Source organism: Mesoplodon bidens (genome assembly GCF_964165515.1).
Source record: "Mesoplodon bidens genome assembly, chromosome: 12".
NCBI lineage: Eukaryota > Metazoa > Chordata > Mammalia > Artiodactyla > Ziphiidae > Mesoplodon > Mesoplodon bidens.
In genome coordinates this window covers 14,714,889-14,730,109 of record NC_138168.1, presented here as the reverse complement: position 1 = coordinate 14,730,109, position 15,221 = coordinate 14,714,889, and the positions used below count along the sequence as shown (strand labels likewise).

Here is a 15,221-nt window from a genome sequence, read left to right as displayed (position 1 = left end):
GCCATAAGCCTGGCAGCCACCTGCGAAAGCAGAAAGGGGCTGAAGTTCTCTCAGAGTCCCCTTCCCAGAGAACTGCCATTACTCGACCTGCCTGGTAATGCCATGGAAGATCCCATTTGCAAGACTGTCTGTGTTTGGCCTGAACTGGAGTTTACACAGTGCAAAAATTCCTTTTCCGCAGAAGTGTCTGTCAAAAAATTACAGGCAGCCAATGAACTTCATGGCCACAAGAGCTAGTCAATATCAGGCAAAGAATAAACTAACTAAAAAGATTAAAATGGAAACCTAGGGAATGAGATGTCCACAGGTGCTCTGAAAAGTTTCCACATATTCCTGGGAATGAAGAAGGCCCTGTGCATGCTCAGGAAAGACAGGAGAGGCCTACATGTCCACTTGTGGTTGACCCTGAAACTCTGTCTGCACGAGCAGGAAGTGCAGGTGAAGGCAGCACTGTAAGTGCCAGCCTCGGTGCTGAAGTCATGTCTCCACTCACACACAGCCCCTCAGCAAAGACTGGAAGACTTACTGGTTCTAGGTGTTTAAGAAAATTCTCATCCAGTTATTAACTAAAGTAACCAAGCAGAAACTTGGGTGACTACACACAACAAAGAATGCAAACTTTACAGAATTAATTCACAAAAGTCACTAAACAAACAACAACAAAGAGTAATAACAGCAAATCCAGGGGAGACTCTGATCTCCAGAGTTACCACATTATATTATTTAAAATTTCCCAGGTTTTAACCAAAAATAAACAAAAAACAAAAAAAGCAAAATTAAAGAGACATGCAAAGCAGCAAGAAAGTATGACTAATAGAAGAAAAAAATCAACAGGCACTGTCCTCGAGGAAGTCCTTGAGGAGGCTGAACTTACTCGACAAAAACTTTAAAGCCACTATTTTAAATATATTAAAGGAACTAAAGAAAAGCATGTCTTAAGAACTAAAACAAATCATGAGAACAATTTCTCACCAAATACAGAATATCAACAAAGAAGTGGAAATTATAAAAAAAAGAAGGGAATTGAAATTCTCAAGATGAAAAATATAAAAACTGAAACAAAAAGCTCACTAGAAAACAAAGTGAAAAGTTCAGCAGATTTGATCAGTCAGGAGAAAAGAATCATTAAACTTGAAGATAAATCGATTGAGATGATCAAGTCTGAGGAACAGAATACAGCTCCTTGAGGTTATAGGACTGAGGTCTTCATCTCTTTGCTGGCTATCAGCTGGGAGCCTCTCAGTTCCTTGAGGGCACTCATTTCCTGCATTCCTTTTCACATCCCCTCTATCCTCAAATCAGTAATGGCAGCTCAAGTCTTATATTCTGAATGCCTCTTTCTTACACTTTACTTTAGCACATCTGTCTGACTCTAGCCATGGAAGTTCTCTGCTTTTAAGGACTTGTGCTACTAGATTGGGCCCATCAAGGTAATCCAGGGTCAGCTCCGTATTTAAAGTCTATAACATTAATTGCATCTGCAAAGTCCCTTTTGACATTTTGTGTATATTATACTCACAGGTTTCAGGGATTAGGGTGTGGACATCACTGGGGGAAGACAGAGGCATTCTGTCTATCACAAAAAGTGAGAGTGATTCTTTGTTGGATTTAATGTTTTTTGGCATGGATCCTACTTTGTCTAATAGCACGATCATTACCTGCTTTCTTATTGTTTCCATTTGCTCAGTATATGTTTCAATACACATTTTTAGCCTTTGTGAATCACTGTTTTAGGATATAGTTATATCCTGCTTTCTGAGGAAAATGAAAAATTTTTCTTTTAATAGTGAGTTAGGTTCATTCACATTTATTGATATGACTAACACATTTTGTCTCAAAAATATCTTGCTGTTTGATAACTGTAATTTCCCGTGTTTCTTTCTCCAGTTAATGTGAATTCCTTGCTCTTTGATTTTTAGTTCTTTTGTTAAGAGGGTTTATATTTTTGTTCTAGTGTACTTAAATTTTCAAGTGCCCTTAGCCCCCATTTCCTTATTCATTCGTTTACTAAACAATTTATTAGTTTTTATGTGTCCAACTCCTACCTATTGCCTACACAGTAATCTGTGAGAAATTCTTTTCTTTCTCTCCCTTCTTAATTACATTATGTCTATTCATCAGCACATACGTTTCTGCCTTATTCTCTGCCCTAACCCACACCTTCTCTCCACAGACCTACAATATTACATGTTCACCATTTTTTCCTTCGCTGATGTTTACGTTCTCACTTCTTAATTGGTCAAAGCTTCGCAACGAGTGGACTTCTCAAAAGAGCTCATGGGTACAGCATTCTGTAACTGTTTTTCTAAAGGCTATTTTGGCTAAATATAAATTCCTTGGTTCTGCCAACTAAAAACTGGCACTTGCCATCTGCCTCTACAAGGACTAAGTCACAAACCACTGCAACCGCTGACCTTCAGCACCCCCTGAAAGGAATTCAAGGTGGAGATCAGGAGTGAGGCCCTCTGTGCTCTGGGAAAAATCGGCAGAACAGACCTTCATATAGTTAGATATTTTCTGGAGAAGATTTTATGAGCCTGATTCCTGGATCTCCTCGCATCTAGAAAAGCACTGAAATCATCAGTGGTGACGTCTGCTCCTCAGGACTAGCAGCCAGCCTCTGCCCCAGCGTGTGCTTGGCTGCACGGGCCCCGTCACCACCATCGTACAGCCTCTGCCCCAGCGTGTGCCTGGCTGCACGGGCCCCGTCACCACCGTCGTACAGCCTCTGCCCCAGCGTGTGCCTGGCTGCACGGGCCCCGTCACCACCGTCGCACAGCCTCTGCCCCAGCGTGTGCCTGGCTGCACGGGCCCCGTCACCACCGTCGTACAGCCTCTGCCCCGGCGTGTGCTTGGCTGCACGGGCCCCGTCACTACCTTCGTACAGCCTCTTCCTCAGTGTGTGCTTGGCTGCATGGGCCGCGTCACTACCGTCGTACAGAACACTGCCCTTCCCCCGAGCTCTTGCAAGCGGTTCCTCAGAGCCACCCGAGAGGCTGTCTCCCGGGCTATAGTCCGCATTTTGCCCCAAATAAAACTTGACTCACAACTCTCATGTTGTGTGTGTGTGTGTTTTTTTCAGTCGACAGGTCATACATTTTCATTGAGTTTTTTTGTTTTTTTGCCGCACACGGACCTCTCACTGTTGTGGCCTCTCCCGTTGCGCAGCACAGGCTCCGGATGCGCAAGCTCAGTGTTCATGGCTCACAGGCCCAGCTGCTCCGCGGCATGTGGGGACCTTGCCGGACCGGGGCACGAACCCGTGTCCCCTGCATCCGCAGGCGGACTCTCAACCACTGCGCCACCAGGGAAGCCCCTGTTTGTTTCTTTTTAATGTTCATCCATTCCTGCCTTGCTTTGTATGTTTTTTTTAAAAGTCTAACAATGTTGCCCTTGTGACTTTTCTTTTCTTAGAAATCTTGAGGATTTTTCTTTAATTTTGAAGTCAGTTTTACTAGGAAATTGCACATAAACTTTCCCAGGTACAAAGTGTCTATTTCATGTCTATTCATGAAATAGAATATGTGGTGCTCCAAGGACAATGGTGTCTCAAGGACAAAGGACAACCCTGCCTGAAAAAGTGTCAGCGTTACACCCCCTACCGGACTCTTACTCGCCCCCCCCCATGTTGCCATGGTTATGAAATTCCTGAGCCCACCTGGGCGATGCCCACCTGGGCAAATAAGGAAAGGCATCTGCCCTGCCCCACTCCCACCCAACAGAAGGAATGTATATGTGCCTCGACCAATCAGTAAACGAAATTTTTACCTCAGACCATTCCTTTCTTTTCTGGCTATAAAAACTGATCCACAGCACATGTTTGGGCTCGACTCTCCCTGACTACTAGGAATTCAGCCCACTGTCCTGGCAGCGACCCTTCCCTCTAATAAATCCTGTCTTCTCTACATTCTGCCCTGTGTCTGGAAATTCTTTTCCAACCAGCGTTCGGACCACGACAGAATATTCATGACACGTGGATTCAGGTCTATTTATTTTTTGGTGTTTTGTGGGAGATTATGCATTTCAATATTCTGCTAATTTGTTTTGTTTTGCTACTGCATGGAAACCACTACACACAGGTAGTTTTTCTTTCTCTTTCATTTCAACACTCTTTTTCTGATCCTTTTTACTTCATCTTGTTTTCCTTCTCTTGGTTATCTTTCTGGCTTTCTTCAAAGCCTCCCCTTACTAAATTGTATTTGATTCTATTCTCCTTTGGACACCTTGTAATTTTTTTTTCATTTCTGAAATTAAGTGTATTTTCCTCCCATTTTCCCCTCTGAGTTCAACTCTCTTCATTTCTACCTGCTTTTTGGCCATTTCTGTTTTTGGTTTTTTAAATAGTGGTAAAATACAAATAACATAAAATCACCATCTTAACCATTTTTAAGTGTACAGTTTAGTTGTGTTAAATACATTCACACTGCTGTGCAACCGATCTCCAGAATTATTTTCATCTTGCAAAACTGAACCTCTGTACCCATTAAACAACAACTCCCCATACCTCCTGCCCCCAACCCCTGGAGACCACCATTCTACTTTCTGTCTCTATGAACCTGACTGCTCTAGGTACCTCATATACAGTATCTATCTTTTTGTGACTGGCTTATTTCACCTAATTTTGGGGGGTTTAAGATCAATCTTAGGCCCACCTCCAAATCTTCTCTTCTCTCTACCATGCAATGTTTTCCAGATTGTCTTTGCTTAACACAAAGTTTTGCAGTAAGAGTTGGAGAGAAAACTTGCTGGACTTGGGGATTTTTGTTGTTGTTTTTACTTATAAGTACAGTTGATTCTCTGGCATTTGCAAGCCCACTGCTCACTAAAATTTATTTATGACCCTAAAATCAATACATGTGGCTCTTGGCAGTCTTGCAGATACATGCAGAGAGGTAAAAATTCTAAGTCACCCAATGCTCAATTTCCTAGCTGAGGCTGAACCAGGCCACACTCTGCTTTCTTGTTTCAGCTCTCACACTACAAACAAGTACCCTGTAAGTGGTCTATTTAGTGCTACATTCTTTGCATTTTTTGTGCTTTTTGTTGGTAACTTTGTTGTTTAAAATGGCCCCCAAGCATAGTGCTGAAGTGCTGTTTGGTTCCTAAGACTAAGAAGGCTATGATTACTGAGAAAACACATGTGTTAGTTTTGTTCAGGCATAAGTTATATTGCTGTTGGTCCTAAGTTCAATGTTAATGAATCGACATTATGTCAGTTGTTCTTAAACACAAACACATAACAAACAAGGTTATGTATTGATCAGTCACTGATATCCAAGAACCCAGTCCAAGCTTTTCTATGCACTTGAGGCTTACTGCTATGCCAGTGTAAAGATGGGATAGGTCATTTACAAGTGGGTTTATGTGTAATATTATAAATGAAGATATAGATAAATTTATCAATATATCTGCAAGACCTCTATACTGAGAACTACAAAACACTGCTGAGAGAAATTTATGATAACATAAATAAACAGAAGATATCACATTCATGAATTAGAAGATTCAATATTAAGATAACAATTCTCCCCAAATTTACCTACTGATTCAAAGTAATCCAAGAGAAATTCCACTGGGTGTTTTGTGGAGTTATGAGTCAATTCTAAATTTATATGGAGATGCAAAGGATCCAGCAGAGCCAAAACAATACTGAAAAAGGAAAACAAAACTGAAGAACTGACACTGCTTGATTTCATGACTGATTATAAAGCTCTAGTAATCAAGTTTTAGCATAAGAACATGTAGATCAACGGAACAGCAGAGAGTCCAGAAACAGACCCACACATATATACAATCGATTTGACAGAAGTACCAAGGAAATTCAATGAGCAAAGGATAGTCTTGTCAAAAAAAAAAAAAAAAAAAAGTGCTGAAACAACTAGCTATCCATATGGAAAATAAACTTTGACCCCTAAGTCACATCATTCCACAAAATTAACTTAAAATGGACCACAAACCTAAAATATAAGAACTAAAACTATCATCTAGAAGAAACTCAGGAGAAAATGCTCTCTATAAAAACTTAAGAAACATCTTTTTGAATGACAGTGTTGAGACAACATAAAAGCAAGGCATAAACTAGGGGTCAACATTAAGAATACACAAATTTGGGCTTCCCTGGTGGCGCAGTGGTTGAGAGTCCGCCTGCCAATGCAGGGGACGCGGGTTCGTGCCCCGGTCCGGGAAGATCCCACATGCCGCGGAGCTGCTGGGCCCGTGAGCCATGGCCGCTGAGCCTGCGCGTCCGGAGCCTGTGCTCTGCAACGGGAGAGGCCACAACAGTGAGAGGCCCACGTACCGCAAAAAAAAAACAAAAAAACAACAACAACAAAAAAAAGAAAAACCAAAAAAAATACACAAATTTGACAAAGTACTTGATTCAGAATATACAAAGAAGTCTCATAACTCACTCATAAAGCAAAAACCTAACTTTAAAAGTGGCCAAAGATTTAAACAGGCCTTTGAGAAAACATAAACAAAAGGCCAATAAGAATACAAAAAAGATGCTTAATATCATTAGTCACCAGGGAAATGCAAATCAAAACCATGAGATAAGATTACACACCCATTAGAACAACTATCACAAACAGTTACAATATGAGTTGACAAGGATGTGAAGCAACTGGAAATCTCATGCTGCTGTGGGAATGCAGAATGGTGCAACCACTTTGAAAAATACTTCACTTATTATAAAGTGAAATGTGTATTAAACATTAGACCCAGAAATTCTACTCCTAGGCATTTACTCGAAAAAAATGAATGAATGTGTAGCTGTCTACACAAAGTTTTGTACACAACGTTCATATCAGCATTAATCATCATAGCCTCACGCTGGAAACAAGTCGAATCCCCACTAACAGGTGAGTGGATAAACAAACTGTGATACAGACACACTGGAACACGACTTAGCAAGACAACAAAATGAACCACTGAAAAGAAATGCAGTAACGTGGATGATACCTCAAAAGCACTGTGCTGAGCCAAAGAAGCCAGACAAAAGCCTATATATGCCATGACTCCACAGAACAAATAAAAGTAAACCTCAGTGACAGAAGGCCATCAGTGGGTGGCTGGAGCCTGAGCTCAGTGGCACAGGGGAAGACGTAAAGTAGCTTTCTGTAGTGATGTAGATCTTCTATACCTACATACCTACATCTGGCGAAATCAATCTGCACACTTAATAAAGTTGGTCACCTTGGGAAAAGGGACTGAGGTAAGTCTTAAGAAAGGTTTAAAAGTGATACACAGTAGATCTAACTGATTATGGTATGTTTTTGAAGAAGTCTTTCAAAAGAGAAGCTTTTTAGGGGAAGCAGTCAGTGCATTTCCTCACTTCCTTTTGAATTATAAGAGGAAGACCACAGTCTGAAGATTTTAAGGCTAGCTAATGATGGTTTCAAAAAAAAAAAAAAAGGGAAATTAATGGTTTTCCATTTTAAATAATACCTTTTTACATACTTTCAGAAACATACCACCTCACAATGAAGCAAATTCTATTGAAATTTTCAATCTGAATATTGAAATCTGCCTATCTGAGAAAGGTGTAATATGGGTCCCAGATCTCCCACAGAAAAGTACAACCTTGTAAAACCAGGAGAATACCACATTACTTACCTATATTTTAATTTAAATTCCCCCAAGCCTCTGCTATAATACTTACATTACACGTGAGTAAATGAAGCTCAGAGAGGTTACGTACCTGGCCCAAACTACCAAATATCAGAGCTGTGATTTAAAACCAGATTATTTTAACTGCGAAACCCATGCTCTTAAGTTCCACGCTGCAATGCCTCACGAGGAGAACTCAACCCCTCTGAGAGGTACTACAGAAACTTGGAAGAGTGACAACATAATTTTGTAAAACTCCACTTACCTTCAGGGGACGCAGAGCAGCACAGAATTTAGTCCACCAGCTATTTTCAATGACATCTAAGTGCCTCTCTCTCTTCCTAAGTGTTCGTAACTTTTCTTCAAGTTGTTTTAAGGCACGTTTATCCCTTGCTGGCAAAGGTCGACCATCTTTGCTCTGCAAATAACAGAACAAAATAAAACAGTATTTTTTACCATTAAGGTCTTTATAAAGTACCCATCAGATTTAGCAGATCAGGCAACACAAACTTTTTTAGGTTCGATTTGACTCCTTTGGCAAATTTACAAATTGGAAAAAAAAAAAAAGAAAGAAAGAACCCAACAACTTTCTATGTGACGATACACATCTCTGAACCCAGATCAGTGTCAAAATGTGATGTGAATGTGTGTACATTTAATGCTGAACTTCCTCTCGATCCCTATTTTCCAAATACCGTATACGGTAAAGTCATGTGGAGACAGATAAATATTTTTAAAAACACCCTTTTTATGAGGCACTTTATGTTCTTTGCTCAATTATTCTCCTTCATCTCCAAATTCCTCATCCTATCCCTTATCTTAACATATCTGGTCCTACGCTCTCTCTCCTTTTGGTCAAGTGATTGTGTTACAGTGTATCTGAGCTGATGCTTCTCAGTCCCTGCACCAGCAGAGTGATGCAGTACTAGTATGTGGTGTGCACAGGTTTTTATAACAATTGCTAAGAGCCAGCACTTTCTTATCTCCATTTACATTGGCAAATGAGTCATGTTTTCTTCGGCTGGCCTATCTGACAGATAATTCTCATCTATTTTCATATGATATTTACCGTAACCATGAGCAGTACCTTTCTGTGGCGTCTGAGTGACACTTTCCCACTCGAACTCCCCCCTGCCCATAAGTGTCTTCAACTCGGTACAGTAATAAACCACAATAACAAGACAACTGCTAAATACTAAAAAGGTGAAATATAAGTTTGTTTGCTTTTATTGGAAGGACCAAGAAAATATTTACATGGGACAACATTTTTTTTTTCAAGTTTTTGGCCAGGCCATGCAGCTTGTGGGATCTTAGTTTCCCAACCAGGGATTGAACCCCCAGGCCCTCAGCAGTGAAAGTGTTGAGTCCTAACTACTGGACTGCCAGGGAATGCCCGGGACGTTTTTAAACTGTAAAAGCGTTAGATAATTAGAGTGTTAAAAATCCCTATCAAGGTTTAAATAGGATGGTGAGGGACACGCCAGCCAGTGTGCTCTGCGGCACAGCCCAGAGCAGCATTAATGTGGAATAAGGGACACACGCAAACAGCCCGGATACCCTTTCATAAGGGGATGTCAGGGTCACAGCGACCTCTCTACACTACGCCACTGCCATGTTCTGTTCCTGATCCTGTTGCTTCCCAAACTTCACATGCATAACAATCAATAGGACAGTCCGTTCAATGCAGGTTTCTAGATCCTACCCCGAGAGAACATGACTTAGTTAGGTCTCAGGTGGGGCCCTGAATTTGCATTTCTGCCAAATTCCCAGGAGATGCTGATGCTCCTGGTCCAGAGACCATACTTTGCATACATGGGACTATTATTATTATTTAACTATCTTCACTGCTTTAGGCACACTGGTTATTATCAAATTGTATCCCTCAAAAAGCAAGCTTTTGTTTCTGAAAAACAGAGGAATAAGATACCTCCCTCCAGAAGACAGATCCAGGCCACGATACTTCAAGTGTGTGGTACTTTATATCTTAACTACACAATTTTTCTCAAAACTGCTATTCTTATATCAAAAGGATACCAACAAGGCAGATTTATTTCACTGCTGGCGTTCCCTATTTCAGGAAAACAATTTTTTAGTAAGCTGATTTAAGGGTCCACTGAAAACACACTCAAATTATCTGCCCATTTGCTGAAGCATCAGTGGGATGAATGGAGGCGCTGTACCAACTGTCTAAACCAGCGTAAGAAGAACTGTGGTCCGACAGACACCAGGAGAGACACCCAGCAGTCAACCAATTATTTCATTTGGAAAGAAAGAAATGAAGTTACACAGCATATAAACAATATCCTTTGTTGGAAAAACAGGAAAACGTGAAAGCTGCTCTTCCCATGGTCCCCAACGACCACCCCCCTTCTGTGGTTATCGCCGTCACAGAGACCATGTGTATCTATGTGTCTACATGTGTCCCTCTGCGTAAACATACTTATGGTTTTTGTTTTACGTAATAGGTAACATTTCCTGTGCCTTATTCTCCTTAAATCTTCCGAATAAAACTCTGAGGTTGATAACAGCATTTTATTCATTTATTAGATGAGGAAAATAAGGCCCACAGATATTACCTGCATAATCAGGAGAGCCAGAATTTAAACTGAGAAAGTCTAACTTAATTTCATAAGATATGTTCTCTAAGCTATATAAATCTACCTCATTCCTTTTCATCATTGCACAGCACATTATACCATGATATTTTCATTTAACAAATACCTTATTTTTGAACATTTAGATTATTTTCTTTTTTGAGGGGGCAGGGACATGAATATCCTTATTCACCTGGGTACAAGCACATACATACAATCCAGTAAGATAGGCTCCTAGGCATCTGTCGCATTAAAATTTAATTATTAAAAGGTATGTTGTTTGTACGTTTGTGTGTACAGGTGCATGTGACAACATTCAGTTTTCTTTAAAAAGCTGTATATTTTATATTCCCTCAAACAGTATTCCTATCCCCAAATTCTTATCAACCCCTGATGAAGGTAAAAATTTTAAAGACTTCTAAAGGATAAAAAAAATACTGAGTCACTCTAATTACCAGCCATCTGGTTTAGGCAATAAAAGCCCCCCCCATGTTCTGGAAAACTCCTCAGGTCCCACACAAACTGGGATCTTAATCAACCTACTCATTACTAATGAGCTGAAGCATCACTTCATAATTTCACTGAAGAGTTTAATTTCTCCTTCAGTAAACTGTCTCTTTAGGTCTTTTGTTCATTATTTCTATGTATTTCTTGTCTTTTTTTCTTCTTGACTTAAAGATGCTCAGTATATATCAGCTATATTGCAGATTATTTCCTCTCAAATTATTTTTGGTTCTTTATATTCCTTTTTGGTGCCACTTTTTTGGTACATAAATTTAAAAACATAAAAATTTAAAGCTCACCAGTTGCTCAATTTGCACTCGAGTTCTGAGTCTTATTTAGAAAGGTCTTCTACATACCAAAATAAAATTTGATTTTCACTTTCTCCTAACGTTTTGTAACTGTTATATTGGATTTAAATTCTGAATTTGTTTAGTATATGGTAGGAGGTTTATAAAGATTTCATTTTTTATCTTTTATAGACTGTATTGAATTTCCACCTAAACGTATGAAAACTGTCATCTCTACAATATTGAATCTTCCCAAGTAGGAACGGATGAAGTTCTCCATTTATTTCAGTCTTCTATTATGTATTTCAATAAAGTTTGTAATTTCCACCAGAAAGATTCTGACATTTCTTATTATTCTATAGTTCACAGTTATTGGAAATAAGGTCATTTTCTATTACATCCTCCACCTGGTGAATGATCTTGTACATTTGTATCTGGACACCTTGATGAACTCTTCTTAGGTCTATTAACTTGCCAGTTGGTTCTTTTAGATTTTCTTGGTAGAGGCTATCTGCAAATAACAGAAGTTACTTCCCCTTTTCTCTCCTCTCCCTTCCACAGTTACCCCTACGTTCTTTTCTATCTGACTAGGAATAGGATATGAACATCCCTGTCGTATATGTGCCTTTAGTGAGAACGTTTCTTTCATTAGGTACGATGCTCACGGTAGGCCTCCTTTGCTAAACAACTTCTTTTCTTCCAATTTGGTAAGAATTTTCTCTAAACATCGTTAACTACAAATTGACTCTTACCAAATACTCTTTGGCATCTATTAAGATGTTTATGTTTCTCATTTATTCTCAATATATTAAACTACTTTATTTTCTAACATATCATCCTCACCTTCCTGGGATAAACCTAATCTTATAATTATGAAATATTCTCTTATTATAGCATAGTTTTTGAATTGCTAACATTTTTATTTATATTAAATTATTTGCCTGTACTTTCATAAGAGAGCCCAGTAAACAGTTTTCTTTTTGGTGTGTTATTACCATCTGGTTTCTGTCTCAGGATTATGATAATTTAATAGAATAATTCAGAAAACTTTCCATTTTTTCCTATGTTCTATAAATAAGATTTATCTGGTACTTGAAGGTGACAGAGGAAGAAAAAGTTTATTTTGTTTTTAGAAGTACATTTAATTGGCAAGTGGTTACACGTAATCTTATCTTATTCAACTAGTACATAAAACTTTAACATAAGTGATACAGTGAAATCTGATATTACACACGGAATCAGCATACCTGGGAACTAGCAAGGTCTTCATCATACCTAAGTAGAACTTTTGTGTTTTAGCTGTTAGAACACTGATAAAAATTCTCATACTGTCAGTGTCTTACATTTCACAGAAGACAATTTTTTAAAACTATGGTTCTTTAAAGATACGTTGAACAAAAACTCAAACAATGTCAAAATATGGGCTTACCAATGTCTAAGTCACAACACAGAGCAGCTCAAAGACAAAGTACTTTTATGCTCCCTGATTACAATAAAATATCAACTCACCTTTGATTTAATCATTTGGATGTGCTGCTCCACTTCTTCGATGTCTTCAGTGTTTTCTAGACGTTCATAAGCAGTGTTTCTAGTGCCTTTTATCAGATTTAAAGGCAAGGCCGACATGCCATAGGCCTGAAAGAAACAAAAGTAAAACACGTTTTAGTAATACTATTTTATTTTATTTCTTTATTTTTTGGCTGCGCCATGAGGCTTGCGGGGTCTCAGTTCCCCAACCAGGGATCAAACCTGGTCCCCTGGCAGTGGGAGCGCCAAGTCCTATCCACTGAACCACCACAGAATTCCCTAGTAATACTATTTTAAACATATTATACAGAATTTTCGGGTAAAAAATGTCCTTTTAAGTAATAACAAAATGAGTAAGCAGTTGTGAAGGGGACAGTCACCGAAGAACAGGGTATATGGGAGTGAATCGTGGTTATATTGCCTCATAATTCTGTTTATTTCATATTCAGTTACATAGAGTTATGTCTGTAATACTATTCCTAGAATAGGTAATATCTATTTTTCAAAGGACAAGTTATAAAATTAATGTAAATATAATACTTTATCAAAGTAATAACTCACAATTTCAGGCTAACCAGGGGTTAAGATAGTATGAATCAGTAGAAACAATTTATAAAATTATTTTCTAAGGAAAAAACCAATTTTACCCAAGTGTATATAGTAAACCCTTAGTAAAATGTAAGTATTTTAATATACATGTTATTTGATTAGCATACCAATGATCTGTATGTCGTTTATTTGTAAGTTCTAAATATTTATAGTCTTTTCACTAAGTACTGTAAATATAATTCTTACAAGAAATTTTAAAATATTAATCGGCATTAAAAATAAACATATTATTTTATACTACCCAATTCTATATTAGCCAGTCCCGAATGTGAAATCTTATTGTAACTATTAAAAACACTTAATGGCAATTGCCATGTGACCATTATTCCAAATCGTTAATGACCTTAAATCCTAGAAGCAAAACTGACAACTATCACCTCTTGGTTGCAGCAATGGGCTCTAAAGTAGATACAATATCATGTATTTAAATCTTTCCATTTTCTTCCTGAGAACACAGCCAACCTACTTCAGCCAGCCTCCCTGAAGTTAGGTAGGGCCATGAGATTGAGTTCAAGCAATGAATGTGGGCAGAAGTGATAAACGCTACCTCTTAGGCTTAACCCCAAACTCTAAAATATCCTGAGTAATCCTGCATATTTTCTCTCATGCTCTCTGCTACCTGGCTGTCAACTCCCAGGATGATCTCCAAATATGTTTAGTGTCGATTTTAATCACTCCAGTATTCTCACTGAGTCTCCTTTAGACATTGATTAAATATTGATTAAACCACAATTCATATAGGGAAGCATAAATTCTGACACATCAGTTGTTTTTTAAGGGGGAATAGGAACAAACAACATGATTAAAAGGAAATCCCAGATATCAACCAGTTCTATCAGGTAGTATCAACTCACTCTATATAGCATGTTGTATTTAGATAATTAACTAGCTGAAATTATTACCCAATATGCAAATCCTTGCATTTTCTAAAGGAGAGATACTTAAAATCTTGCATTTTAAATATTGTTAAAACATAAGTTAATGTTCTCATGATTTCCCCATCATTCGAAAACAAAAACAACAAGGAGAGGTTGGGGAAAGGTTCTATTTGTATTAGAAGAAAATATAATTTGGACAGAGTAGAATAATTTTCTTCTAACTAGCTAAATTCTTATCTAACTTATGACCTTGGTAAAATATAAAAAGGAAAAACTTAATCAGGTTTATTTTTTTAACAGTAAATTTTATATCCTCAAAATACTGAAAATGTAAAGAAAAAAGCATATGGAAGCCAAGGTGTCCCAGAGATGTTACCCTTCCCTTGTAGGAGTGTCCTATCCCTATTACCACTCTGACCTATCTGTTGTTCTAGTAGTTCCACACCTTTTAAACGGTAATGAAAAAAAAGTAACACAGCACTTTAAGACTCTGATGAGTATACAGTATTACATGATGATTATTCACCAACTCTCCACACTCACATATCATTTTACCACAAGTCCACGTTGCTTTTTACAACCAACTGCCGAGGCAACATTATTTTGCTAAACCCAGTTTATGCCCAAGTATATTTTCCTGTCTTTCCAACCACCTCCGAACTAGGCTTATTTTACCCCAAATTTTGCTATTCTGCTTGATGGATCTGGGTCTCTAAATATACTAACCTCAGAACTCAATACTATTGGGTTGGCCAAAAAGTTCGTTTGCGTTTTTCCATACGATGTTATGGAAAAACCTGAACGAACTTTTTGGACAGCCCAATTATTTCCCAAGGAATCTGTACTCCAGTCAGTACTAAAAACGTGGCCACTACTTAGAGTTTACTGTCAAAGACAAGGTCATCTAAATTCTCCTCACTGGTCTGCTGGTCTCACTTTCTACAAATCCATCCTTTACACTGTTTCCAAAGCGATCTTGCTCTAACCCTCATGTCAGATTATGTCATTCCTCTGATTAGCATCCATGGAGATTCCCCAGGACCAAGTGCTCTGGTGAGAGTCCCCAGGATTCTGCGTCAGGGCCATCAGGACCACACAGGAGACAAGAAGGCAGGGAGTCAGGGAGAGTCGGTCGGTCTGCTGCTGCTGCTTTAGCCAGAGCCACACTACTCTGTTCACCTCTTTCTGTATGTATCAGAATTTCATGAATGACT

At 38.6% G+C, this 15,221-nt stretch overlaps 1 protein-coding gene across 1 annotated transcript in view; it reads right to left on the bottom strand.

Moving 5' to 3' along the window:
• LMBRD1 (LMBR1 domain containing 1) overlaps nt 1-15,221 on the bottom strand; it is a 108,669-nt gene that overhangs the window by 34,697 nt on the left and 58,751 nt on the right. Inside the window, exons 8-9 of the mRNA XM_081251176.1 lie at nt 12,503-12,628; nt 7,874-8,026 (exon numbers count right to left, since the gene is read on the bottom strand). Coding sequence (XP_081107302.1) covers nt 7,874-8,026; nt 12,503-12,628 — 279 coding nt within the window. The remainder of the gene's footprint in view (nt 1-7,873; nt 8,027-12,502; nt 12,629-15,221) is intronic.